Raw genomic sequence first — 27,673 nt, 5'->3', positions numbered from 1 at the left:
GATCTTTCCCCAACTATCCTCAGGTTTTGCCCTCTTGGTCTTCTGTTCAGTTTCTTTTATAAACCCTTCCCTCCATTGGTGGCTATTTTATGCATTATTTAGAACATTATATATATATATAGTTAATTCACCTCATGGTTTGAGAAAAGGCAGACACCTTCCATTTGATGGAACACTGGGTAATGACTCTTGTCAATCTCATCCCGTCGGTAAACATCACCTGCCACAAGAAATGCATCCAGTCCTGAGTGCATCAGATCCCACTGATGGGCTGAGGTGTGAGCACGTAGCATATGCGTCTTGTTTAAATAGTAGTTGTCACCTTTTTGTCTACTAGGATGATCCAGTGGAATAAGTAATTTGTCGAAATTCTGCTCTATGGTAACAACTGGGCTCAGATTATCATAAACAGAAAACAGGGGGTTACCAAAGCGGCCTATAAATTCTTTATAAAAGTGCTCCTTGATCCTCTCTTTTATTAGCCACAATGGATGGTATTTCTGGTTGTGCAGGTTTTTCCCAACAAAGGATAGGATTTTATTTGTGACATTTGTGTAGTCATCTCGAGGGAACTGTTTACCGAGTACTTCTACTTGGCTCGAAAAATCTGTTGTAGAAGTTTCAGAGGCTATTGTTCGCAAACATCCATGTTTGAATATCCTTGAAAAACCTGTAGTTGCTGAAGGTACCACAACACTAAGTTTTAAAGGTCCTATGAAGAAAACAGAGAATACAAACCAATAAGTCTTTTTTAATAAATAAAACATTCCCATATAATAAATGTCATAAAATGCAACAATAAGCAACTTGGAATAGAGCTAATTTCTTCCTAATATTTCTAAATTCGTAGCGAACACCTTAGTAGTTACAGTAAGCCGTAGGTAGCACACCCTTCCCAAACAACAAATTAAAGCATACGCGTCAGATCCAACAAAAAAACATTTTTTTTAATATATCACTCAGTACCTAATCCTGACCATGTACATCAAATTTTTGTGTCTTTTGTGTTATTTTTTTATTACACTTTTAATTTAGCTCACTAGTCTGATTCCTCTGAAAGGGAGGGGGCGTGGCCCCCTACCTCAGTATGCTGTCTGCTCACATCTCCCCTAGCATTTGCCAAACTACAACTCCCAGTTTGTTCTCACTGACAGTAGCGGGACACAAGCTGACAGTGGGAGGATTTTTCCTCCAGCTGTGAGCCCTCCAGCTGTCAATCAAGGAAGTGTGTCCATGACATAGGTGATGATGCATGGAGACAGCAGGACTAGTATGTGTCCTAGCAGGCAGGGGGGGCATAGGGCTGGGCGGTATACCGGTTCATAACGAATACCGATTTTTTTTCCCCCTCACGATATGAATTTTGTACATACCGCAATACCGGTTGGGCCCCACCCCCGCGAATTAGTTAATTATCCGCCACAGCGCGGTGTCGCCACATCGGGGAACTAATCATATTTGACCCGCAAGCGCTATTCTGCTCCCCCCATATGAATTATCAGCTGCGCTGTCCCCACATCATGTCACCCACGTGCGCTCCTCTGCTCATCCTCGTACGATTTGCGGGCTGCTGGCGCTAGAAATCTGTACTACAAATAACGCTGCAAAAATAAACAAAACAAACTTTAACTTACCTTCCAACATGGTCCCTCCTCATGGTCCTTCCGCTGCGGTCCTGGAGATGGGAACGTCACAGAGCCGTCAGCCTATCACCGGCCGCAGCGATGTCCCGCCTCGGCCGCTTATAGGCTGAGCCCACTGTCATGTAATGAGCATACATGACAGCGCGCTCAGCCTATCACCGGCCGCAGCGATGTCTCGCCCCGGCCGATCATAGGCTGGCGGCTCTGTGACTTTCCTGTCCCAAGGAAACTGCAAGAGAACCACAGCGCAGGACAATGAAGACGGTAGCAGAGCAACGGGGGAACGTAGGCAGGTTAGTTAAAGTTTTTTTTTTTTTGCAGCCTGGGAAACGTTATTTGCAGTACAGATTTCTAGCGCTGCGGCCCGCAACTCATAGGAGGATGAGCAGAGGAGCACACGCGGGTGACATGATGTGGGGACAGCGCAGCTGATAATTAATTGTGAGGGGGGGCGGTGGGTGTTGGGAGCGATGCGGCGCATAGGTCACATGGGGCGTGTGGGGGTTATACCGTTAAATACCGTGAAACCGCCATCACTTAAGAAAATACCATGATACACGTTTTTGCTCATACCGCCCAGCCCTAGGGGGGCAGTTGTTTGACTGTTTTTTACAGTATGAAATATTGAAAATTTTCTAATGAAAGCAATTGCAAAACCTATTGGTTTTGCATGTTTTACAACATATCAAAAGTTTTTGTATCTGACAGTACCCATTTTTCTATATTTCTCATGAAACGTTTTTTTCGTTGAACAGGTTCTGCATATAAACTGAGAAAGCTTCCAGTAAATATACTAAAAAATAACCATGGGCCCCCGGAGACCAAGGGAGTGTCATTTTGCCCTTCACCAGGACTATATGGGTTGGCAAATCTTTTCTTTTTCTTTTTTTTTTTTTAAAGTGCAGCAGTCTTGGCTTTCCTATACAGTGAGCAATGAAATAAAGTACACCACAGGTTTTACGTTTTTGTTTCTTTTGCAATGTAGCTAGTGGTCACGATGTATGCACTGAATGGCTATACATAAATGGTGTAAGTTGAGGCTATACATAGAAGGCAAACTTCTGTAACACTCCTGATGTATACTTTACCGTTGATTATTATATGATGTGAACAGGGCCCAAGTTGTTTTGCTAAGAAGAGTGATGGTGGTGTATATAAACAGCACCCTTGACATCTGATCAGCAATATTTTGGGATCCAAACACAGGCAATGGATGGTATGTATGGTAACAAAAGCCTCTGTGCTTTAGGCATGGCCTTATTGGGGCTCATCAGTTGTTACCTGAAAGGTAATATTGCACTGTAATACACTGCTCAAAAAAATAAAGGGAACACTTAAACAACACAAAGTAACTCCAAGCCAATCACACTTCTGTGAAATCACACTGTCCACTCAGGAAGCAACACTGATTGACAATCAATTTCACATGCTGTTGTGCAAATGGGACAGACAACAGTTGGAAATTATAGGCAATTAGCAAGACACCCCCAATAAAGGAGTGGTTCTGCAGGTGGTGACCACAGACCACTTCTCAGTTCCTATGCTTCCTGGCTGATGTTTTGGTCACTTTTGAATGCTACGGTGCTTTCATTCTAGTGGTAGCACGAGATGGAGTCTACAACCCACACAAATGGCTCAGATAGTCCAGCTTATCCAGGATGGCACATCAATGTGAGAAGGTTTGCTGTGTCTGTCAGAATTCCAGAGCTTGGAGGCGCTACCAGGAGACAGCCCAGTACATCAGGAGACATGGAGGAGGCCTTTGGAGGGCAACAACCCAGCAACAGGATCGCTACCTCCGCCTTTGTGCAAGGAGGAGCAGGAGGAGAACTGCCAGAGCCCTTCAAAATGACCTCCAGAAGGGCACAAATGTGCATGTGTCCACTAGAACGGTCAGAAACAGACTCCATGAGGGTGGTATGAGGGCCCGACGTCCACAGATGGGGGTTGTGCTTACAGCTCAACACCGTGCAGGACGTTTGGCATTTGCCAGAGAACACCAAGATTGGCAAATTCGCTACTGGCGCCCTGTGCTCTTCACAGATTAAAGCAGGTTCACACTGAGCACATGTGACAGACGTGCAGAGTCTGGAGATGCTGTGGAGAACGTTCTGCTGCCTGCAAAATCCTCCAGCACGACCGGTTTGGTACCAAGATGAGATCCTCAGTCCCTTGTGAGACCATATGCTGGTGCGGTTGGCCCTGGGTTCCTCCTAATGCAAGACAATGCTAGATCTCATGTGCCTGGAGTGTGTCTGCAGTTTCTGCATGAGGAAGGCATTGATGCCATGGATGGGCCTGCCTGTTCCCCAGAGCTGAATCCGACTGAGCACATCTGGGACATTATGTCTCGCTCCATACACCAACGCCACATTGCACCACAGACTGTCCAGGAGTTGGCGGATGCTTTAGTCCAGGTCTGGGAGGACATCCCTCAGGAGACCATCTAATCAGGAGCATGCCCAAGCGTTGTAGGGAGGTCATACGGGCACCTGGAGGCCACACACACTAGTGAGCCTCATTTTGACTTGTTTTAAGGACATTACATCAAAGTTGGATCAGCCTGTAGTGTGGTTTTCCACTTTAGTGGGATTTTGAGTGTGACTCCTGTGAGAGAATAATAATAAAATTGGTTTAAGCGGCCATGTTGTCCATTTTCAACCATATTTGAACTATATATTACCTCTCAGAAGACTATGGTCCTAGAGGCAACCAAGGAATTCCTGGAGACTTTTCTATACCCATAAGAGGGCCTCTACCCATAACAAGGGCCCCTTTCTATAGGAAGTCAGAGGCCCATTGTGCCGTGAAAAGACATCTTGTATTAATTAAGTATTGTACCATGTATATGACATCACCTTACTTGTTTTTTCTACTTGTACCATAGATAAGGGGGTCCTGCCCCCACCTCAATAGAACTGATTTGAACACACAGGGTCTGTGTCAGTCATTTCTCCGGGCTTGTAATATATATATCTTAATTAGAAACTCTATGACATCGCATTTAAGTCCCCTTGAAGACTTCCCTTACACTCCATATCCAGACCTCCATGGGTTGATAAATTTGATTTCCATTGATAATTTTTGTGCGATTTTGTTGTCAGCACATTCAACTATGTGAAGACGAAAGTATTTTGTACGATTAGTTCATTCATTCAGATCTAGGATGTGTTATCTTAGTGTTCCCTTAATTTTTTTGAGCAGTGTAGATGAGCATTCCAGTGCATTTTATTTTAAAAGTATAAATCAGGAGAAGCTTTAAGAATCACTTACCTAACAAAATTAAATGTTATATGATATACAGTACATCACAAAATGATGGCATATAACTATATAGTGCTTTAAAGGGGTACTCCGCCCCTGGCATCTTATCCCCTATCCAAAGGATAGAGGATAAGATGTTAGATCGCCGCGGTCCCGCTGCTGAGGACCCCGGGGATCGCCACTGCGGCACCCCGCCATCATTACTGCACAGAGCGAGTTCGCTCTGTGCGTAATGACGGGCGATACAGGGGCCGGAGCAGCGTGACGTCATGGCTCCGCCCCTCATGACATCACGGTCCGTCCCCTTAATGCAAGCCTATGGCAGGGGACGTGATGACCGCCACGCCCCCTCCCATAGACTTGTATTGACGGGGGCGGGCCGTGACGTCACGAGGGGCGGAGCCGTGACCTAACGATGCTCCGGCCCCTGTATTGCCCATCATTACGTGCAGAGCGATCTCGCTCTGCGCAGTAATGATAGCGGGGTGCTGCAGCAGCGGGACCCCGGCGATCTGACATCTTATCCCCTATCCTTTGGATAGGGGATAAGATGTCTAGGGACGGAGTACCCCTTTAAGTGTACTCGATGGCACGTATACATGGGCAAATTAGTTACTACGTTTGGGTCATTTCTGTGAATTGAGTCGGACTCAAAAGTTTCCTCCACATTAAAGTTAACAGGAATATTCCCACAAAACAAACAAAATGGATGCCACTCTCCTGTACAGAAGTGCAAAAATTCCAATTTATTAAAGTGGTCTGAACGAAGAGCTGCTATCAATGTTATGTTTGTACATGCCGGATGAGTAACCTGTGTGCCCCAATGGACTTTTATTTTGCACAAAAATTGGACTTTTATTTTGCACAAAAATGTGAATTTTTGCACTTCTGTATCGGTGAGTGCCATACATTTTTCTTATTTTTTGGGACTTTATGTTACCTGTATCCTCTCGGATTGAGCACCTAAGTAGAGTGCATCTCCAGTGATGTTTCCCCGGGAGCCACAACAACACGCTCATACCAGAGCTTACCTCTGATGAACGTTGAAGCCGGGAAGCTATGCCGATTGTCTGTCTCTCTGAAGTACGTCTTAACAGGGCTAGTGCTTGTTGGTGCTCATATATGTCGGAATACCATTTTGACAGTTTGCTGACATATACGCGTTACAGGCAGCAAAATGGTGATGTGCACAATCCCGAACATGTTTTGTTTGAATCCACAAAAAGGAAGCCATTAAAAAAAAATTTTTTCTGGAAGATCTCCTTTAATTAAGTGATATCAACAACGGTATATTTGAAAAAGTAAGGCTTGTCTACGACTATGAAAGTAGTTCAAGGATTTTCAGCTGTTTTCTTCACTCGAATGGAGACCCATTAATCACAATGATACCAAGAACAGCATTTGAAGACTAGTTACATTGGAGGAGATGATTACAAAATGTTTTACACTTAAATAATGTCAACAGGGCTGACATTTTTTATCACATGAATTATGGAACTTTAATAACAGTTTCAGTTAACCTTACTCTTATGGCTAAGTTTTTATTGTTCCCAAGTTTTAAGTCTTTGTAGGTAAGAAAACAAAAAGCAGACTTATTTACAAAGACACTATAAATGTGTGGAATAAGACAGTATCAAGAGCGTGATGAGTAGCTGTCTATTTGTTGGTTTCAGAAGGTAACTGTGTTTGATGGGTGCACTAGCACCCAAAATGTTTCCATCATTTAAACATTTAATACATTATACCATGTAATATTTGCAAAGTAGCCAGTTCGGCAGAACAGCACCTGCGTAAGACTGAGGAAGATAACTGTGGCTTTGTTTTTCTAGCACCCTGACTAACTTTAACCCCTTAAAGGACACAGCCCATTTTGGCCTTGAGGACATAGCCAATTTTCATTTTTGTGTTTTTGTTTTTTTCTTCTTGCTTTTCAAGAGGCATAACTCAACTTCCATTTTTTCCATCTATAGAACCACATGGAGGTTTGTTTCTTTTGGGTGACCAAATGTACTTTGTAATGACATGATATTTTACCATAAAATGTATGGCAAAACCAAAATATTATTTTTGTGTGTGTGTGTGTGTGTGGGGGGGTATTGAAAAGAAAAACGTAATTTTGCACGCAGTGCATTTTATGGTATAAAGGACTTCTGTATCTTTATTCTGTAAGTCAATGCGACACCACACTTACATCAGTTTTCTAGGGTTAATACAAGGCTTGACAAATTTGTTTCCAATCCAGGAGGTGCAGGCAAATTTGCTCCCAAGCACCCAGTTAGTTGGCAGTGCAGGGTGGCTTTCTGTAGCCGCTTCCTCACTGCCTTTATCCCCTCCTTATAACTGCTTTCCTCCCTCTCGCCCAGATCTCCATAACAACCCAAACTGCTTCAGCTCTGGCACAAGAGCCTCTAAATGAGATTAAGTGCAGGTGGAGCTACCGCCGGCCACCCCAACGAGCAGCATTACTCCTGGCACAGGTGGCTCACCACTGCATAAAAGTTACTGCTGGCTGGGAGGGGCTGTCAAAAGTCTAGGTGAAATTCTTCATGGCAACATTTTACTACTTCTAATGAGTGTGAATGCTAAGCAAAGGGGTGCAATAAGAAGCATCATAATCACCCCCTGAACATATTTCAAGCCTTTTCAACCCCAGTATCACACACCCTAAGCCTAACATTCACAACCAATTTTGAAGTAAAGTTCCCACCTATCTGACTATTCAGTGAAAAATAAAGATAGTCAACCAAATAGTAAAACCCCTATATCTTGGGAACCAGCGAGCGTAGTAAGATAGTAAAAACACATCTTCCTTATACCTATATAATGTAGCTAATATTGTTATTTGTATATTTGTAATATGCATTGATTTAAAATATATATATATATTTTTGGGTGAAAAAATGCTGTCCTTGCAGATATTGCCTGTGTGTCTCTATGAGGAGTCAAAATACAGGAAGTGTGGGCAGAAAAAGCAGGGTCCTGTACAGGCTCCTGGCTTGTCAATCATCCTGCTGTGTGAGCCAAGAGTGTGTCATAGAACCTCAGTGTACAGAGCCCTGCTTGTCCGCAGTGTACAGAGCCCTGCTTGTCCTCTGTGCACAGAGCCCTGCTTGTCCTCTGTGCACAGAGCCCTGCTTGTCCTCTGTGCACAGAGCCCTGCTTGTCCTCTGTGCATAGAGCCCTGCTTGTCCTCTGTGCACAGAGCCCTGCTTGTCCTCAGTGTACAGAGCCCTGCTTGTCCTCAGTGTACAGAGCCCTGCTTGTCCTTCGTGCACAGAGCCCTGCTTGTCCTCAGTGTACAGAGCCCTGCTTGTCCTCAGTGTACAGAGCCCTGCTTGTCCTCAGTGTACAGAGCCCTGCTTGTCCTCAGTGTACAGAGCCCTGCTTGTCCTCAGTGTACAGAGCCCTGCTTGTCCTCAGTGCACAGAGCCCTGCTTGTCCTCAGTGCACAGAGCCCTGCTTGTCCTCAGTGCACAGAGCCCTGCTTGTCCTCAGTGTACAGAGCCTTGTTTGTTCACCCACACTTCCTGTATTTGGACTCCTCACAGAGACACACAGACAATAGCTGTGGGGAAAAAAATATACACATTTTTGAATCAATGTATATTACAAATATACATATAATGGTATTATCTACATTATATGAACATTTTTTGTTAATGACAGGTACACTTTGAGACAAGGCTAAATTCCTACAATATAGAAATAATTGTCATAAGGACATAAATGCAGAAAGTCTGCAACTTTGTTTGCTTGAACCTATAAACACTAAAAATCAAGCAAATATGTTATATAATATTTCTTGACATTCTCTATGAAGATCTTGGGGCACAGCAGCTAGATTGTCCCATAACCAAGATGCCACTGTACAATAAAAGATGTTCCAAGTCAAATTGGACAATGCTTCATTTATTTATATTCCGATAAAATGCTTTATTATCAATTCCCCTCCAGTTAATAATTTGATATAATATAATCAGATAACATGCATACAGAATAGGATGAATTTCTGTGTTTTTCTGTGTTTTTAATAAAAGGTCTATTTAGGGAACACTGACACTTCTGGGAGGTAATAGGTGCTGCAAGGCAAAGTGTCTGATTAACTCAGCTGAGCATGATGTGTGACACCTTCTGTGAAACCTCCGCTTAAAATAGTATGTAAATGAAGCTCTGTGTAAATGTTATCATACAGGTCTGCATATCAAAGAAACAGCACACCATCTCACTGTAAACCATTGCTAGTATTCTTATACTGGCCTAGAAGCAAGAGCGTATCTTCAGGGCTCAAGCACCAGGCAAAACTGCACGGATGGGCCGTCCAGTAGTATGTGAAGTCCCTTTAGTTTCATATACACTCGTATAGATACACAAAATATTCTTTGCTACATATAAATATACAAAACATTCAGAAAGTCCATACAATGTGTCCTCACATCACATGACCTGTTTTTCCAATAAACAGACAAAGGCATCGCTTTCCTATGGAGAAAGTGTCACTATAGTCTATTGTGAAAGATGCAACAACGTGGCACAATGCAGCTTTAGGGTATGTTCACACGGCAGAATTTCTGTGGGGAACATACCACCGTGTGAACATACCCTTGGGGTACATTCATATGACGGCATTTCCGCTTTTACATTGCATTGTTTATGGGGATCCAGCTTTGTAGCGCAGACTGTAGATTTTTTTTCCGCCCGGGAATTCTGTGCAGATAAACAAAAATTCTGCATGCTAAGCAAAAATTTCCTCACAAAAACCAACACAGAAACAATTCTGAGCAGACACTCAGTAAGTCTGTTGTGTGAATCCACCCGAACAGAGACGGCAGAGAAACAAAGTTAGGGTGCGTTCACACGGTCATAATTTCCATACCGGATTTTGTTGCTACATAATGACTATAATGGATCTGCAGTGGAAAATCCACAGTAGATTATGTACATGTGATTGCATCCTTTTAGTTTCAATTTTAAGTACATTGCAAACATGATTAAAATGATACCCATGTTTACAAGCTTTTCAACTATTGTACTGCTTTTAAAAATAAGTATGTTTAAAATTGTCCAATACTGACCACCTATAACTTTCAAATTTTCCCGTAAAATAGGAAAAAGGGGTGATTTACATTTTTTTTGGAGGGAGGCGCTTATTCCCATTTTTCTTTGTAATTTTTTTTTACTATTTATTTTACATTATTTATGCTCCCATAGGGCACTATTTATAGCAATCATCAGATTGCTAATGCTGTTCAGTGCTATGCATAGACATAGCAATGATGAGTATAAACAGTGATTTACTTTTCTGGTCTGCTAGAAGACAGACCAGAGAAGATGACCCTGTGAGAGCGGTTGTAGGCAGGGAAGGGGACCTACAACGACCATCTTGGCTTATAGGATCTCTGCAGACATGCCACAGATAATCTGATGAGTCATACATAGCCATTGCATTGCTGCAGATGTTGTGATCAGTATTCACCATGGCATCTGAAGAGTTATTGACGGGCAACAGCTGATGTCCACCATTACTGATGGGTCCCTGGCTGCTGATAGCAGCCAGGATAAGCTGAGCATGAAGAGAGCACAGTTCCTGCACTCTCTTCATGTACAGGATGAAAATGTACGTCCTGGTGCACAAAGTACCAGGGCATCAGGATGTACATTTACGCCCAGTGTCCTTAAGCCCCTTAAGCCAGCTTTGGCCTTAAGGACCCGGCCAATTTTTGTTTTTGCATTTTTGTTTTTTCCTCACCATCTTCTAAAAATATTAATGCTTTCAATTTTGCACCTACAGACCCATAAAAGGACTTGTTTTTTGCATCACCAGTTGTACTTTGAAATAACATCACCTATTTTATAACAATCTGCGGCGAAACAAAAAAAAAAACTTATTTGTGGGGTGAAATAAAAACTTTTGGGGACTTCTGTTTCTACACAGTGCACTTTTCCGTAAAATTACACCTTATCTATATTCTGTAGGTCCATACGGTTACAAGGATACCCAATTTATGTAGGTTTTATTTTATTTTACCACTGAAAAAAATAAGTATATAACTACATGAACCAAAATTAGTATGTTTAAAAGAGTCATCATCTGACCTATATAACTTTTATTTTTCCGCATACGGGGCTATATGAGGGCAATTTTTTTGCGCCGTGATCTGAAGTTTTTATTGGTATAATTTTTGTTTTGATGGGACTTTTTGATCGTTTTATATCAAAATTTTTATGGTATATGAAGTGAAGAAAAAGGCACAATTTTGGACTTTGGTATTTTTTTGTATCGACCGTGCAGTTTAACTAACCTTAGATTTTAAAGAGTACCTGTCATCAACTAAACTTTCCCTGATCCCCTCCCCATCTGTCCCTTACTCTAACTATGCCTATCCCTGTGTTTATTGAGGTTTAAAACGCTGCAGAAATACCTTTTTTTTATCCCTCTTCATTAGCTCAGGAGCACTGTCTTTCTGAGGGGTGGAAGGAGGCGGGTCCCGGCAGGCATGATGTCACATGAAGCCTGGCCGAGACTCTGCTTCTGCCAGTCTTCCTGTATGCTGCTTTCCCTCTGCAGCAGTGTTTCCCAACCAGGATACCTCCAGCTGTTGCAAAACTACAACTCTCAGCATGCCCAGACAGCCAACAGCTGTCCGGGTATGCTGGGAGATGTAGTTTTGCAACAGCTGGAGGCACCCCGGTTGGGAAACACTGCTCTGCAGTGTGCATACAGACTAAGTACAGGGGAGGGACGGCAGCCTCTGTCTCTCTCTCCTGTGTCTCTCTACACTAAAGGCAATGCTGAGAACCAGGGGCGGTGGGAGCAATTACAGAGGTAGTAATTAAGATGAATGTCAGGGGGGGGCACAGAGCAGGGAGTGCAGTGAGATAATACAATGTATAAGATAACGTGTGGTGAGGGGCAGGGAGAACACAGAGCAGGGGGGAGGGGGAGGGGACTGGCCTCTGCTATATGAGAGGCATGTGCAGGCTTGTAGCTCACAGTGCTGCTCCAGGCTGGGAGCGAGTCCAGAGCTGAGAGTACCGAACTTCCTGTGGAAGGACCAGAGCCCTTTCAGCATTAGTCCTAAAAGCTGTACACTTACTATGAGAAGCATAGGAAGCTGCCTGCTGACCAGGCAGAGAAGAGAGACCCCTAGTGGCCAAAAGTATAAAATGAAAAAAACTGGTATAACTATTAATATTTTTTAATGAAGATATATTACAATATGTCTTCATTAATGATTATGAACAACATATTAAAAGTTTTTGTTGATGATAGGTACTCTTTAACAGTTTGGACATTTACGCATGGTGGGGTACCACATATGATTATTTTTATTTTTTTTATTATATTATTTTATTTAAAAAATAGGAAAGGGGGGGGTTAATATTTTTATTAGGAGGGGCTTAGTTCACTTTTATTAACTTTATTTATTTTTTAACACTTTTTTTTTAGTCCCCAAAGGGTGCTATACCCTGCAATCTTTTGATTGCATATACTGTTTAATACTATCAGTGTTGATCAGTGTTATCGGTGCCCTGCTGCTCCAGCCTGCAGAGACTGGCTGGAGCATCGGAGGACCGATCGGACGGCGAGGAGGCAGGTAAGGGCCCTTCTCAACTGATAGAGACATCACAGTTTTACAGCGATGGTCCCGATCAGCTCTGCTGAGCTGCCGGGATAATTTTATTTTCGTTTTAGACACCACAATCAACTTTGATCACGGCATCTAAAGGGTTAATGCTGGGCATTGTCTCGATCGGCAGTGCCCAGCATTAACCCTGGGTCCTGACTGCTGATAGCTGTCCGGTCCCACCGGGTTTAAATCGTGCTCAGCTCGTAAACACGCTTCAAACCCGGTAACGGGACCAGGGCATACAGGTATGCCCTGCATCCTTAACCTTTTAAAGACCAAGGACGTATGAGTACGTCCTTGGTCCCGCTCCCGTGATATAAAGCAGGGTCCCACGGTGACCCCGCATCATATCACGGCGGGCCCGGCGTCATAGTGAAGCCGGGACCCGGCGCTAATAGCGCGCGGCACTGATCGCGGTGCCGCGGGCTATTAACCCTTTAGCCGCGCGCTCAAAGCTGAGCCACGCGGCTAAAAGTGAAAGTAAAAAGTGCCGGTTAGCTCGGCTAAATCGCGGCATCCCGAACAGCTTACAGGACAGCCGGAGGGTCCCTACCTGCCTCCTCGCTGTCCAATGGCCAAATGACTGCTCAGTGCCTGAGATCCAGGCATGAGCAGTCAAGCGGCAGAATCCTCGATCACTGGTTTCCTATGAGAAATCAGTGATCAATGTAAAAGATCAGTGTGTGCAGTGTTATAGCCCCCTATGGGAGCTATAACACTGCAAAAAAAAAAGTGAAAAAAAAGTGAATAAAGATCATTTAACACCCTCCCCTATTAAAATTTTGAATCACCCCCCTTTTGCCATAAAAAAAACAAAACACAGTGTAAAGAAAAATAAACATATATGGTATCGCTGCATACGGAAATGGCACGGTCAATGGCGTATGCGCAAAAAAATTCCAAAGTCCAAAATAGTCCATTTTTGGTCACTTTTTATCAATCAATAAGTCCTATCAATGCAAAAATGGTACCGTTAAAAACTTCAGATCACGACGCAAAAAATGAGCTCTCATACCGCCCCATACGCGGAAAAATGAAAAAGTTATAGGGGTCAGAAGATGACAATTTTAAACGTATAAATTTTCCTGCATGAAGTTATGATTTTTTCCATATGTACGACAAAATCAAACCTATATAAGTAGGGTATCATTTTAATCGTATGAACCTACAGAATAATGATAAGGTGTCATTCTTACCGAAAAATGTACTACGTAGAAACGGAAGCCCCCAAAAGTTACAAAACTGCGTTTTTTTTTTCTATTTTGTCTCACAGTGATTTTTTTCTCCCGTTTCACTGTAGATTTTTGGGCAAAATGACTGACGTCATTACAAAGTAGAATTGGTGGCGCAAAAAATAAGCCATCATATGGATTTTTAGGTGCAAAATTGAAAGAGTTACGATTTTTTAAAGGCAAGGAGCAAAAAACGAAAGTGCAAAAATGGAAAAACCGCCGGTCCTTAAGGGGTTAAGGACCCATACGCCCTGCATTTCTGCATAGATCTACATTATTTTTTTTCTTTTGCTTACACTTTAGCTGAAAAAGGGGGAGCTTTTAATTGTTATTAGGGGATTGGCTTTTTTATCATTTAAAAAACATTTGTTCACTTTTTTGGTAGACTTTTTAAGTCTCTCTAGAGGACTTTCTTAAGCATCCATTTGATGTATTACCTTTATTAATGTTATGTTATTGCGTAGCATTGATCAGTTAAATCTGTGCTCTGTTGGTACAGCCTGCCTGTGGCAGACCATATCAGCAGAATTACTATGGCAGGCAAGGAAGCCTAGTAAAGGCCCCTGGCTGCCATACTAACTTGTTCAAACCCTACACTTGCATTGTGGGGGTGCTGATTTGAGCATCAGATAGGAGAGGAACATTTTTATGCTTTGTTCGCAATGAGGTGAAGTTGCTAAAAGATTCTGCTGAGACGTGTCATGGCTGGAAGAAGTCTGGAAGAAGTCTTCTTGATGGCTGATGGATGAAGAATAGAACAAGTGAACAACTTTGATTGGAGAAGGGAAGGGAGGACGTCCCCTGTGGATATAACTGTACTGTTATCACTCATACGGTCTGCAGAACCTGTGTACAACTGCTATATATCACTATATAGGTCACAGTATTTGGGGGGAGGATAATAGTCTTTGTATATCCAGAAACAGTATGGTGGTATCTTGGATGAGCATTACTGTATGGCAGTGAACTGTCAAATCGGGAGTCTTCTTGTATAGCCTGTCTTAGGCTGAGTATACAAGAAGATCACCCGAAGCAGGAACAGAGGCCTCCAGAAGGCCTTCGTCTGCCATGGTAACTGATCGGCATCCAGTGATTGTGTTGCTGGAGTGCCAATCGGACCTCTGATAGGTGCAGCACCTATCGGCTTTGTTTCTGCATGTCGTATTCGCACTATAGTTTGATGTCAGCAATTGGAGGCAGCCTTAAAGCTATGAGATCAAATAGGCAAAACAAGATTTTTTCCAATTATGTCCAATCAACTTGAATATATGACTACATTTTTTTATATTTTAAAGGGGTTATCCAGGAATACAAATACACAGCTAATCTCTTTCAAAAACAGTTCCATGTCTTTCTCCAGGTTGGGTGTGGTTTTAAAAGTTGGCTCCATTCACTTCAATAGAACTGAGCTGCAGAACCACATCCAACCTGGAGACAGACAGGTAGTGTTTTTCAGTTTTTTTTTTAAAGTATCTCTGTTTTTCTATTCCTGGATAACACGATAAAGTTTCCCTGTCATTTAAATTGTTTGGGGTCTCAGTGCCAAGACTCCCACCGATCAGGAGAAAGAGCAGGGATCAATGCGCTTTACTTCCCATTTCGATAAAGATCACCGAGAGCTGGGATGTAAACAGGCTTATCACTGCTTCTCCTGATTGGTGGGGGTCTCAGCATTGATAAACATTTTTGATACTTCTATGTTTTTTTTAAATGACAGGGACACTTTAAAGAGCTAAGGGAAGGGTTCAAAATGAACCTGTCAGATGATTTATGCTGACCTATCTGAGCACAGCATATGATAAAGGGAAAGACACGTATTTGGTGGAGGATTTTTCAGTAAAAAGCAGGGTAAATTCAGTTAGTACAGATGAAGCTTTTTAAAACTGAGAAATTTTGATTTTGTCTCACTCCAAAATACTGTTAAGTTAAAGTGGTTGTCCCTGAGAAGTTTTAGTAATACTTTTCCTTCTTGTCTGCACTCACGAGACAGGGTGCTGAAACTTTGCGATCATTACAAGTAGGCAAAAACACAGAAGCTTTTTTTCCTACAGATCCGCAAATCTGCAGCTGTAAATTTCATGCTCTTAAAGCAAAACATATAAATAGTTTAACACAGAATAAAAACTGCAGCGGATACGGTATGTGTGAGTGTACCCTTGGTCATCTTATTTTCTAAATACGAAGCACAAGTTACCACAGCACATTTAAGGGGCCTTTAACTGAAAAAACAACAAACCCTGGGGAAATATCCCAGGGTAAAACACCCCTAATAATCAACCCCTAAAATGTAACTTTTATTCAAGTAGCTGAAATAAAACACACCCTAACAAAAAAAGTAAAAACAGGTAGAGTGATAGAGTATATGCCTGTTGGACTTTTGTATACAGGGTATTTCCTGTTATAAATATGAAAGTAGTGAACGACACTGCAGTAAACCGTCACAAACTCTAACACTGTGTGAATAGTGTTATAGTTTGTGACGGTTTACTGCAGTGCCGTTCACTACTTTCATATTTATAACAGGAAATACCCTGTATACAAAAGTCCAACAGGCATATACTCTATCACTCTACCTGTTTTTACTTTTTTGTTAGGGTGTGTTTTATTTCAGCTACTTGAATAAAAGTTATATTTTAGGGGTTAATTATTAGGGGTGTTTTACCCTGGGCTACGCCTTGGGGTTTGGTGTATTTTCTAAATACATATCAGCAAATTAATTTCAATAAAAAAAAAATTTAAAATTTTTATATCTTATGGTTTACTTGAAAAATTAAAGCTGATTGGTTGCTAAAGCTTACAAAAACTTTTTTATTTTTATTTTATATACTAGCTGAGTACCCGGTGTTGCCCGGTTTTTCCTTCCTAATCCTTGTTGGGGAGGAAAATAAACAAAGGAGGAAGCTTTTGACTTCATATCCCATCCTCATATATTGTTGTCATATCCCGACCTCCTATCCCGTCATCATATCCCGACCTCCTATCCCGACCTCCTATCCAGTCATCATATCCCGACCTCCTATCCGGTCATCATATCCCGACCTCCTATCCCGTCCTCCTTTCCCGTCCTCCTCTCTCGAACTCCTTTACCGTCCTCCTATCTAGACCTCCTTTCCCGTCCTCCTATCCCGTCCTCCTTTCCCGTCCTCATATCTCGTCCTCCTATCCAGTCCATCTATCTTTGCATGGGACTTTAAACAAAAACCCCGACCCTCACAAATGGGGGTAGTTAAGGGTTAAATTAACTATCCTATATTTTAAGCGGATATATAAGCAACATGTGACCAAGTATTATCAAAATATCTCAAGCCATTTGGAAGTTATGCAGTAACATATATTTCCCATTGACTTGTATGGGACTTTAAACAAACCCCGCCCCTGGCAAATGGGGGTGAGTAAGGGTTAAATCACCTATCCTATGTTTGTTGTTGACATATAAGTAACATGTGTGCCAAGTTTCATGTTAATATCTTTAGCCGTTTGGACGTGATGCTGGAACATACACACATATATACACATACATACACACACGTTGAGTTTTATAAACATATAGATATAGATTACTCTAAATCTTACCCAGTTTCTGAAAACTACCCCAAATCAAAATGACTGTAATGAAAAATATTTAAAAAAAAAGTGTAATAAAGTAAGGAGGGGGCGTGTTGGCCACAGCTTTGTGCGATGGTCAACATGCCTCTATTCATGAGGAGAGCCCCAGAGGTCGGATCCCCCCCCCCCCCCCCAGCGATCTGACATTTATCCCCTATTCTGTGGACAGAGGATTTGTTTTGTTATACTGCACACCTCCTTTAAAAGGACCATTTACACAGACTAATTGTTGAGAGTGAATGACTGCGCACGAATGACAGCTTCATTGCTCACATGGCCGTTCACTTCCATTATTGTCTGTAGCACATCTTCTGTTTACACTGGGAGATGTGTTGTTGACAAACTATGATTTTTAGTGCGGCATAAAAGATGCGATAAGCCAAAGAACAAGCACTCTACACAGGACAATAATCAGAAACAAACATTTCTATGAATGTTTATTTACCCATGTAAGAGTCTCAGTAAATGTGAAAAAGATTTATGTAACAAGTGCAAAGTCTTGTCATAAAAAAAAAAAAAAATATGCAAACATTCTAAAAATAGCACAAAAATCATAAAAATACAGCTGTACAACAAGCATGCATTAAATATTGCTATTTTTGGAAACCAAATACGCTCGATTCTGTAGAAGTTTACGTTGCTTTTTAGGGAATAGTATGCAGACGTCGTATCTATAAGTCCGCATTGAGGATTCTACCCTGCAAACACCTACTTATGTAAGTGAACTTGGGATGTCATCGGTCCTGACAAAGCATTTAAAAAGCTAAACTTATTCTCCTCTAGATGGAACTAGAACTCTCTGCCTGGGGCACCGTGTGGCTACGGCTTGTAAGAGCACTGCTGAAATATTAATGAGGGAATTATTTGTCAGGAAAATTATGCAGAGAGAATGGTACTTGCACAAAAGGATCGGCAATAGAACATACAATGCCAGGGCTGATCTAAGAACTGAGGAAAGATGTTAAAAGCAGCTTGACTCACTGCACTCTCTCGTCAGCTGGTACTTTGGAAATTTCTCTCAGTATTTTTACTTATTTAAAGGGGTATTCCAGGCAAAAACTTTTTTTTTAAATATCAACTGGCTCCAGAAAGTTAAACAAATTTGTAAATTACTTCTATTAAAAAATCTTAATCCCTCTCTCTCACCCTGTCTCACGCCCCCCCCCTCCCATGCCCTCTCTTTACTCTTTTCTTATCTTCCTCACTTTTTCTTCCTCTTTTCTGTATTCAGTGTTCTTACTGATTACAATTGTTTTGGATCGTTATATATAATTTTCTGTTTAGAGTTGAGTTGGGTGGTCTGGAAAATATACTTATATTACCGATACAAGGCCGCCTTGGTGGCTAGGGAAGATCCCCAGATGAAAACCCGTAACCTTTGTTATCTCATGTATAGACTTGAAGGAACTACAACTAGACATGTAAACTGAGCCAGGACTGTAATGTCACCTTGCCTGCATGAATCGAATACTCTGTATCTATTATACAAGACCTGCTTTGATTTACGGTTTTCTACTTTTGTTATGACATTATTGAAAATCTAAATAAAGAATTGAAAAAAAATTCAATAAAAATCTTAATCCTTCCAATAGTTATTAGCTTCTAAAGTTTTCTGTCTAACTGCTCAATGATGATGTCACATCCCGGGAGCTTTGCATGATGGGAAAATATCCCCATAGGAGCTGCACAGCTCCTGGGACGTGAGTCATCAGAAAGCAGTTAAAGAGAAAACAGCAACTCAACTTCAGAAGCTAATAACTATTGGAAGGATTAAGATTTTTTAATAGAAGTAATTTACAAATCTGTTTAACTTTCCGGAGCCAGTTGATATATATAGAAAAAGGTTTTGCCTGGAATACCCCTTTAAAGCCAGTTACACGCAACACCAAGTATTTCAGGAATTAGTAGGAGTAAAGCTATATTATGAGTACATACTTTGTTTTTATACTATAATGTGCACATGAATACAAAGTACAGCTTGCAGGAAACAATGACCTGCAAATGTTTATTTTTTGTTCTGGGAGAAAGGATAGCCACATAGCATCAGCTAGTTTTAGAACAAAAAGCGTATACAGGTCATAGATTCTGGCAAACTGTGCTTTGTTCATCAGAAAGGCGACCACCTAGTGCCATCTGATGTGTAGAAGAACACACATGGTTAGCCTCAAACCAACAGAACTGTGTAGGCTCGGAAGACCACTGGATAGGGCACACATCTGGCTACACCAATTGCACTTGCAATGGCGCATGCCCAGAAAATGTTATTGTCTTTTTCATAGCAAAGAGGTTCCAAACTCTTATTTGTAGTGTGGTTTTTGAATAATAAATAGGTGTAATATTGCATGTCTTTGTGGGAAACACAATGAGGGATCAATAGGGTCAACTCAAAGTGGGCCGTCTCCATCAAGCCCTTTAGGTTCCCTCATGCTTCCGGCAGAATTATACAGTGATCCCTCAACTTACAACATACAATAGTTTCAACATACAATGGTCTTTTCTGGACCATTGTAACTTGAAACCAGACTCAACATACAATGCTACAGACAGTCCAGATCTGTGGAACATGTCAATGGCCGGAAAAACTGACCAATCAGAATGGGCATTTCACTGGTAAAACCCCTGTATCACTGAAGCGTATGCACTGAGTGATGTCTGGTAGCGCCCCCTACAGTACAGGGAGGTATTACATGTTCTGTACTCTTTACCTGTATTACTGAACTACATGCACTGACTGGTGTCTGGTAACACCCCCTACAGTACAGGGAGGTATTACATGTTCTATACTCTTTACCTGTATTACTGAAGTGCATGCACTGACTGGTGTCTGGTAACACCCCCTACAGTACAGGGAGGTATTACATGTTCTGTACTCTTTACCTGTGCCAGGGTTACCTGCTCCTCTGGACACCAGGTGAGGGCGACTCCATGTTACTTTTTTAGGAGACTGCGTGTACTGTACAGGACCCCGAAGAAGCTCCTGTCCTCTACATAGACCAGTGTTTCCCAAGCAGGGTGCCCCCAGCTGTTGCAAAACTACAACTCCCAGCATGCCCGGGAGTTGTAGTTTTTCAACAGCTGGAGGCTCCATGCTTGGGAAACACTGACATAGACAGTGATTTACAGCTCCCAGCAGATCTTTCTTACGTTTATATGTAAGGATTTTCTTTATCTGTATTAGTTATCTACTTATTTTTCTTTAATTCTCACTTTTTCCTATTTTTGGATGACATTTTGGTGCCTTTAGAACCAATTACCAGTTTTCCATAGAGTTCTGGTCTCAACATACAATGGTTTCAACAAACAATGGTCGTCCCAGAAAAAATTAATATTGTAACTTGAGGGACCACTGTACTCCCATAGTTGGCACCAGCAAGCATGGCGGCTATATACCCAACCCTTTCAATTTGGCATCAATCATTGAAATGATACTAAGGAAACCTAACAGCAGTTCCACATCCCATGTTGATGAATATTTGTGTAAGGAGGGTTTAGAGGAGGCTAAATCCTTCAAATAAAAATTGAACCAATAGTCTTGATGATGTTCGAAGTCAAACCGGCTTGACTTTCCTGAACTGAAAATTCCAGTGCTGCTTCCAGGTAACATAGGTGACCTACTGGAGTACTAGTCCTCAGCAATTCTAGCTTTATATCTACTGTGATTTCTAAATGTTAAATATATATTAAAGATAATCCATCACATTGAAAATGCTGTATAATCTGCAGGAATCTAGTGATAGAGTAGGACAAGCCAAGCAAATTGATACATAGGTTTGTGGGAAAAAGGTCCAGGATAACTTCTTATATACCGTATTCATGAAATTCTCTGCTCATTTTGGGCTTAGTAGTAAAGTGGGTAATCCTACTCATTGATTGACAGCTTTTTCTTGTACACAAATAGCTGCCAATGCGGAAGACCGCCCACTTGACAGTTTAGCCTAGAATGAGATTTACATTAATAATTGACAAGTTATCCAGAAACCTTTCCCACAAAGTTATACATCAATCGGCTCTGCTCCTCCCTCTCTATCATGTCAGGTTCCCTTTAAAGGGGTTATCCAGGAACAGAAAAATAGAGCTAATTTAATAAAAATAAAAAAATAAAGCACCACACATGCCCTCAGGTTGTGTGTGGTATTGCAGCTCAGCTTTCTATTAAAGTGAATAGAAACAAACTGTAATACCACACACAACCTGAGTACATAAGTGGTGCTGTTTTTGGAAGAAATTGGCTCTGTTTTTCTATTCTTGGATAAACCCTTTAAGTCACTGGCATTGTCTAAAAGCCCTGGAAAGGAGAGAAACCTGCCAGTAGGGCTATCCAAACGAATCATGGTAGCAGTAAGAGAGAAGATCTGAAGACCCTTGGAAGAAAACATTAATCTAAGGGGAACCTTGATCACAGTTTCACTATTACCAAAGTCTGAAGAGCTAGACTAGATATAAAAAGACCATCTGTTCATTTTGCAAGCCCACTGAGAACAAGTCCTGAACATGAAATAGGGAACTTTTGCTGTTCACTCTGATGTAAAAGATCTTTATTTGTCTCCCCAAAATTGAGGAACTGGTGGCAGTGACATCACCTCTCTGGAGAAGGCATAAACCACCAGGATCCTCTCTAAGAAGAAGCTAAGCTGAACTTTTTGGTTTCAGAAACCTGTTTCATGCTTTTAAATTTAGGACCATAGTGAGCCATATAAGTATCCTGCAAGACGTACCGTATATACTCGAGTATAAGCTGAGATTTTTAGCACGATTTTTCGTGCTGAAAACCCCCCCCCCTCGGCTTATACTCGAGTGAACTCTCCGCCTATCAATCCCTTCATCAGTGGTCTTCAACCTGCGGACCTCCAGATGTTGCAAAACTACAACTCCCAGCAAGCCTCTGGAGGTCCGCAGGTTGAAGACCACTGCAGCCTTCGTCATCATCCAGCCCCCCCCTTTTTGTTTTGTACTCACCTCCCCTCGGCGGAAAGTTAGGGTGAGCTGGTCTGGGCCATCTATGCTGCAGGGACCATCCGGTGGGGATGGTTAGTCGTTGCAGGCTGTCCATTTTCACCGGGGGGGCCTCTTCTCCGCGCTTTGGGCCCGGCCCCGGAGTAGTGAAGTTGCCTTGACGAAGCCGCACAGGGACGTTCATGTGCAACGTCCCTGTGCGTCATGGTCAAGGCAACTTCACTAGTCCGGGCCCGAAGCGCGGAGAAGAGGCCCCCCCGGTGAAAATGGACAGCCCGCAACAACTAACCATCCCCACCGGACGGTCCCTGTAGCATAGATGGCCCGGATCAGCTCACCCTAACTTCCCGCCGAGGGGAGGTGAGTACAAAACAAAAGGGGGGGGGCTGGATGATGACGAAGGCCGCAGTGTTCTTCAACCTGCGGACCTCCAGAGGTTTCAAAACTACAACACGCAGCATGCCCGGGAGTTGTAGTTTTGCAACATCTGGAGGTCCGCAGGTTGAAGATCACTGATAAAGGGATTGACAGGCGGTGATAATGAAGTGATTGACAGGCGGTGATGATGAAGGGGGGGATGATGACAGGGGTCCGGATGATGACGGGGGTCTGGATGATTCCATGGGGGGATGATGTATTTCCCACCCTAGGCTTATAGTCGAGTCAATAACTTTTCCTGGGTTTTTGGGGTAAAATTAGGGGCCTTGGCTTATATTCGAGTCGGCTTATACTCGAGTATATACGGTAACGTGACTGCGGCTAATTCTAGCAGGTGGCAGCTGGGGCAGTCCCTTTTCCCCCTGAGGAATCCGGAGGCAGCAACCTAAATACATCAACTGGTATCATGTGATTGCATCCCCATCAAACTTATGATCTTCTTTTAGATGGTAAAATACTACAGTATCTTGTTTATGAATCAGACGGGAGTCTGTCTGTAGTTGCCTGCTCCATTATTTAAAAGGAAAGGAAAACATGAAAGAATTCATTCATTACTTAACATGCACTGTGAGAAGAATGCTAAAGCAGGCTGCTGTGTCAAAGAAGAATCTATCTTTTATAGGAAAACCGACAGCCTTTTAACTTAAACATAACCAAATACACAGGGTTATAGTGAAGGTGAACCGTAAATAAAAAAAGGTATAACTTATCTGGATCCATGGTCCAGTTCTAGAGATAGACCTGTTATTAGACAAAATTGCTAATCGCCGGCTTTGTACAATGCAGGTAGTACCTGGCATACCCAGCTTCCCTGTCTTCATCCCCCGTGCTCTGATATGCCCATCCATTTCATGAATATTCATGAGACCCCTTCGCCAATGTGAGCACTCTGTGGGTGGGCATATTGGAGTAGAGGGGACGGAATCAAGAATGCTGTGTCCTGCCTCCATTGTGCAAAACCAGCAATAAACATACTAGCAATGCTGGCTAATAATCTCCGGATCACGGATTTGGTTGTACCTCACTATAATCCTGTGTATAGGGTTTAGTGAACCAGCTGTCAGTTTCACTTTAAGTAAAAAATGTTGCAATAAATCTTATTTAGGATGACATAAAGCTGTGGTTTGTAAATTAACCTACATTTTTCAAGATTTGAGTGGCGCAAATGCAAAAAATAAAATAAAGTGTCAGGTGAGGTTTTCAATAACGTAATTGTATACAGATGTTAGAACTCCTATACAATGCATTTGTAAATTAAACCCTTTTTCACATTTTGTTAAGCTGCAGTCAATCTTTCTTTCATCAGAAATTCTTGTTTCTCAAGGTCTAAAAAAAACTTTAGTTTTTTGGAAACTCCAGATGAGCTTTCATGTGTATTTCAATACGAAGAGGCTTTTTATGAGTACTCTGTCAGATTGGTATAGTGCTGCAGTGATGACCTTTTGGAAGTTTTTTCTATCTGTACACAGATTCTTTGGTCTACAGCCAGAGATACCATTAGGTTCTTGGTCACCTCTGTTACCAAAGGTCTTCTCCAAAGATTACTCAGTTTGATGGGACAGCCAGCTCTAGGAATAGTCCTGGTTGTTCCAAGCTTTTCCATTTACAGAGGTCACTGTGTTCTTGGGAACTTTTAGTGCAGCAGAAGTGCGCCTCCACATAAGGTAGTCTCTGAGCCCTACAGGCTGTTATTTCCTCCTAATGGCTTGGTTTTTGCTCTGATGAGCATTGTCACTGTGAGACTTTATATACACAGGGTTGTGTCTTTCCACATTATATTCAATCAACTTTATTTACCACAGGTGATTTACCAAAAGGTGTAGAAAAATCTCAGAGAAGATCAAGAAAAATTTGAGGCCCTCAGTGCTACATTTTAAGTGTCATAGCAAAGGGTCTGAATACTTAAGCAAAATAATAATAATAATAATATTTTTTTTTTTTTTTTTTTAGAAATTAGCAAATGTCATAATCTCATTATGGGCTATAGAGTGCAGATTAATGGGGGGGGGGGGGGGGGGACTTTCCATTTTACAATTTTACCAGCAGACCACAACCTAACAATAAAAAAGTTCATCTAAACTAAAACTACAGTACACAGTCCAAGGGTATGTCCACACTATGGAATATCCGCCCGCTGAATTCAGTGAGCGGAGATTCCGGCGAAAATACTTTGGAAGTAGGACCGCTCGGCACTGACGGCTATGCAGTGCTCGTGGACTTCCGCGCAAAGAATTAACTTGTTCTTTCTTTGCGCGGAACAATTTAAACGCAAATAAACGGGTCTCGCTGAAGGGGTCTCGCGGAAGACCCATTCACACTGATGGTAATGTTCATACCCTAAGAATGCAACAGACTTATGAGTCTGTGCCACCATGATAAATCTAGAACATTCTTCAACTATCTAATATGAGTTTATACTGTCTAAATATTAGACAGCTATAGTTTTATATATGGCTTGTATGTTTGGTGGAAAATGTGTCAACCCTATTTATGCATGATACTTTTCTGCAACAGAAAAAGGCAGCAAATGCACACCAAAATATATTGTTTCTGACTATGACAAAACACTTTATCACCTAACGGCTATATAGTGTGGCAATGTAGGAACTGCATGTCACGGTGTTAATCTTTTTGGTGCCTTCTATTTTATATTGTACAATTTTTGTGCATACAGTGGAAGTCCTAGTAATCACATAGCAGGTTAAGTGATCATCGCTATGCAGGCTCTGTGTCAGAGCTGCTGGGCCTAACTAGCCCCAGTACAGCAGTCATTCTTACAATAGTCACCTGTCAGGGCTGTTTTCTCCAGGCCTCAGTTATAAGCAGAATTTGTAGTGTAATGCTTAGGTTCCCAACTGTTTGTAAGTCGCCAGTCACTTTCCAATACAAGTGTTTTTTTAACCCTTTAACAACAATGGACGTAAATGTACGTCATGGTGACGTGGTACTTAACGCACCATGACGTACATTTACGTCCATTGTCGTTAAGGGGTTAAAAAACACTTGTATTGGAAAGTGACCTGCGACCTACAAACAGTTGGGAACCTAAGCATTACAAGCCCCTCCCACAATAAAAAAAGTAAAACGTCATTTTTTCCCATTTTACCCCCAAAAAGCGTAACTATTAAGTCGGAACTATTAAAATATATTGTTGATTATCCCATACGGTGAACGGCGTAAACGTAAAAAAAAAAAAAAAAATTATAAAATGTAAAACCTTAGCAAAAGTGGTACTGATAAAACTACGGATCATGGCACAAAAAATGAGCCTTCATACCGCCCCATATTCGGAAAAATTTGAAAGTTATAAGGGTCAAAATAGGGCAATTTCAAACATACTAATTTTGTTAAAATGGTTTGAGATTAATTTAAGCGGTACAATTATAGAAAAGCATATAACATAGGTATCATTTTAATCGTATTGACCCACAGAATAAAGAAAACATATCATTTTTACCGGAAAGTGTACAGCGTGAAAACAAAACCTTTGCTAATTTGCGGTTTTCTTTTCAATTTTCCCACATAAATAATATTTGTTTGGTTGCGCCATACATTTTACAGTAAAATAAAGGATGTAATTACATTGGTGCCACAAAAAACAAGCCCTCATATGGGCCTGTGGATGGAAATATAAAAGAGTTATGATTTTTAGAAGGCGAGGAGGAAAACACGAAAATGCAAAAATAAAATTGGTTTTTCCGTTTCTGCACTTTCATGTTTTCCTCCTTATCTTTAAAAAATCATAACTCTTTCAATTTTGCACCTAAAAATCCATATGATTGATTATTTTTTGCGCCACCAATTCTACTTTGTAATGACATCAGTCATTTTACCCAAAAATATATGGTGAAACCGAAAAAAAAATCATTGTGAGACAAAATTGAAAAAAAAAACGCCACTTTGTAACTTTTGGGGGCGTCTGTTTCTACGCCGTACATTTTTCAGTAAAAATGACACGTTCTCTTTATTCTGTAGGTCCATACGATTAAAATGATACCCTACTTATATAGGTTTGATTTTGTCGGACTTCTGAAAAAAATCATAACTACATGCAGGAAAATTAATACGTTTAAAATTGTCATCTTCTGACCCCTATAGCTTTTTAATTTTTCTGCGTATGGGGCGGTATAAGGGCTATTTTTTTGCGCCGTGATCTGAAGTTTTTAGCGGTACCATTTGTATTGGTATTGATCGGACTTATTGATCGCTTTTTATTCCTTTTTTTATGATATAAAAAGTGACCAAAATTACACTATTTTAGACTTTGACATTTTTTTGCGCGTACGCCATTGACCGTGCAGTTTAATTAATGATATATCTATATAATTCAGACATTTCCGCACGCGGCGATACCACATATGTTTATTTTTATTTACACTGTTTTTTTAAATGGGAAAAGGGGGGTGATGCAAACTTTTATTAGGGGAGGGGTAAAACATTATTTTTTATATTAATTTACTGTGGTTAACCCCTTAAGAACAAGACCCATTTTGGCCTTAATGTGATACTCCCTTGGAAAACTTTTTTTTTTTTTTTTTTTAAATCAACTGGTGCCAGAAAGTTAAACAGATTTGTAAATTACTTCTATTAAAAAATCTTAATCCTTCCAGTACTTTTTAGGGGCTATATACTACAGAGGAAATGTTTATCTTTTTAGATTTCTCTGATGTCATGACCACAGTGCTCTCTGCTGACCTCTGCTGTCCATTTTAGGAACTGTCCAGAGCAGGAGAAAATCCCCATAGCAAACATATGCTGCTCTGGACAGTTCCTAAAATGGACAACAGAGGTCAGCAGAGATCACTGTGGTCATGACATCAGAGAAATCTAAAAAGATAAACATTTCCTCTGTAGTATATAGCCCATAAAAAGTACTGGAAGGATTAAGATTTAGTAATAGAAGTAATTT

At 41.3% G+C, this 27,673-nt stretch overlaps 1 protein-coding gene across 6 annotated transcripts in view; it reads right to left on the bottom strand.

Annotated features, from left to right (window-relative positions):
* FARS2 (phenylalanyl-tRNA synthetase 2, mitochondrial) overlaps positions 1-27,673 on the bottom strand; it is a 397,026-nt gene that overhangs the window by 291,435 nt on the left and 77,918 nt on the right. For all 6 annotated transcript variants that reach the window (XM_056521084.1, XM_056521086.1, XM_056521087.1 and 3 more), the window contains one exon: positions 132-712. In XM_056521084.1, the coding sequence (XP_056377059.1) occupies positions 132-712 (581 nt within the window). The remainder of the gene's footprint in view (positions 1-131; positions 713-27,673) is intronic.

This window comes from Hyla sarda, chromosome 5 (assembly GCF_029499605.1).
Source record: "Hyla sarda isolate aHylSar1 chromosome 5, aHylSar1.hap1, whole genome shotgun sequence".
NCBI classification, from domain to species: Eukaryota; Metazoa; Chordata; class Amphibia; order Anura; family Hylidae; genus Hyla; species Hyla sarda.
The sequence above is the reverse complement of the archived record's forward strand: the minus strand, read 5'-3'. Positions and strand labels throughout refer to the sequence as shown.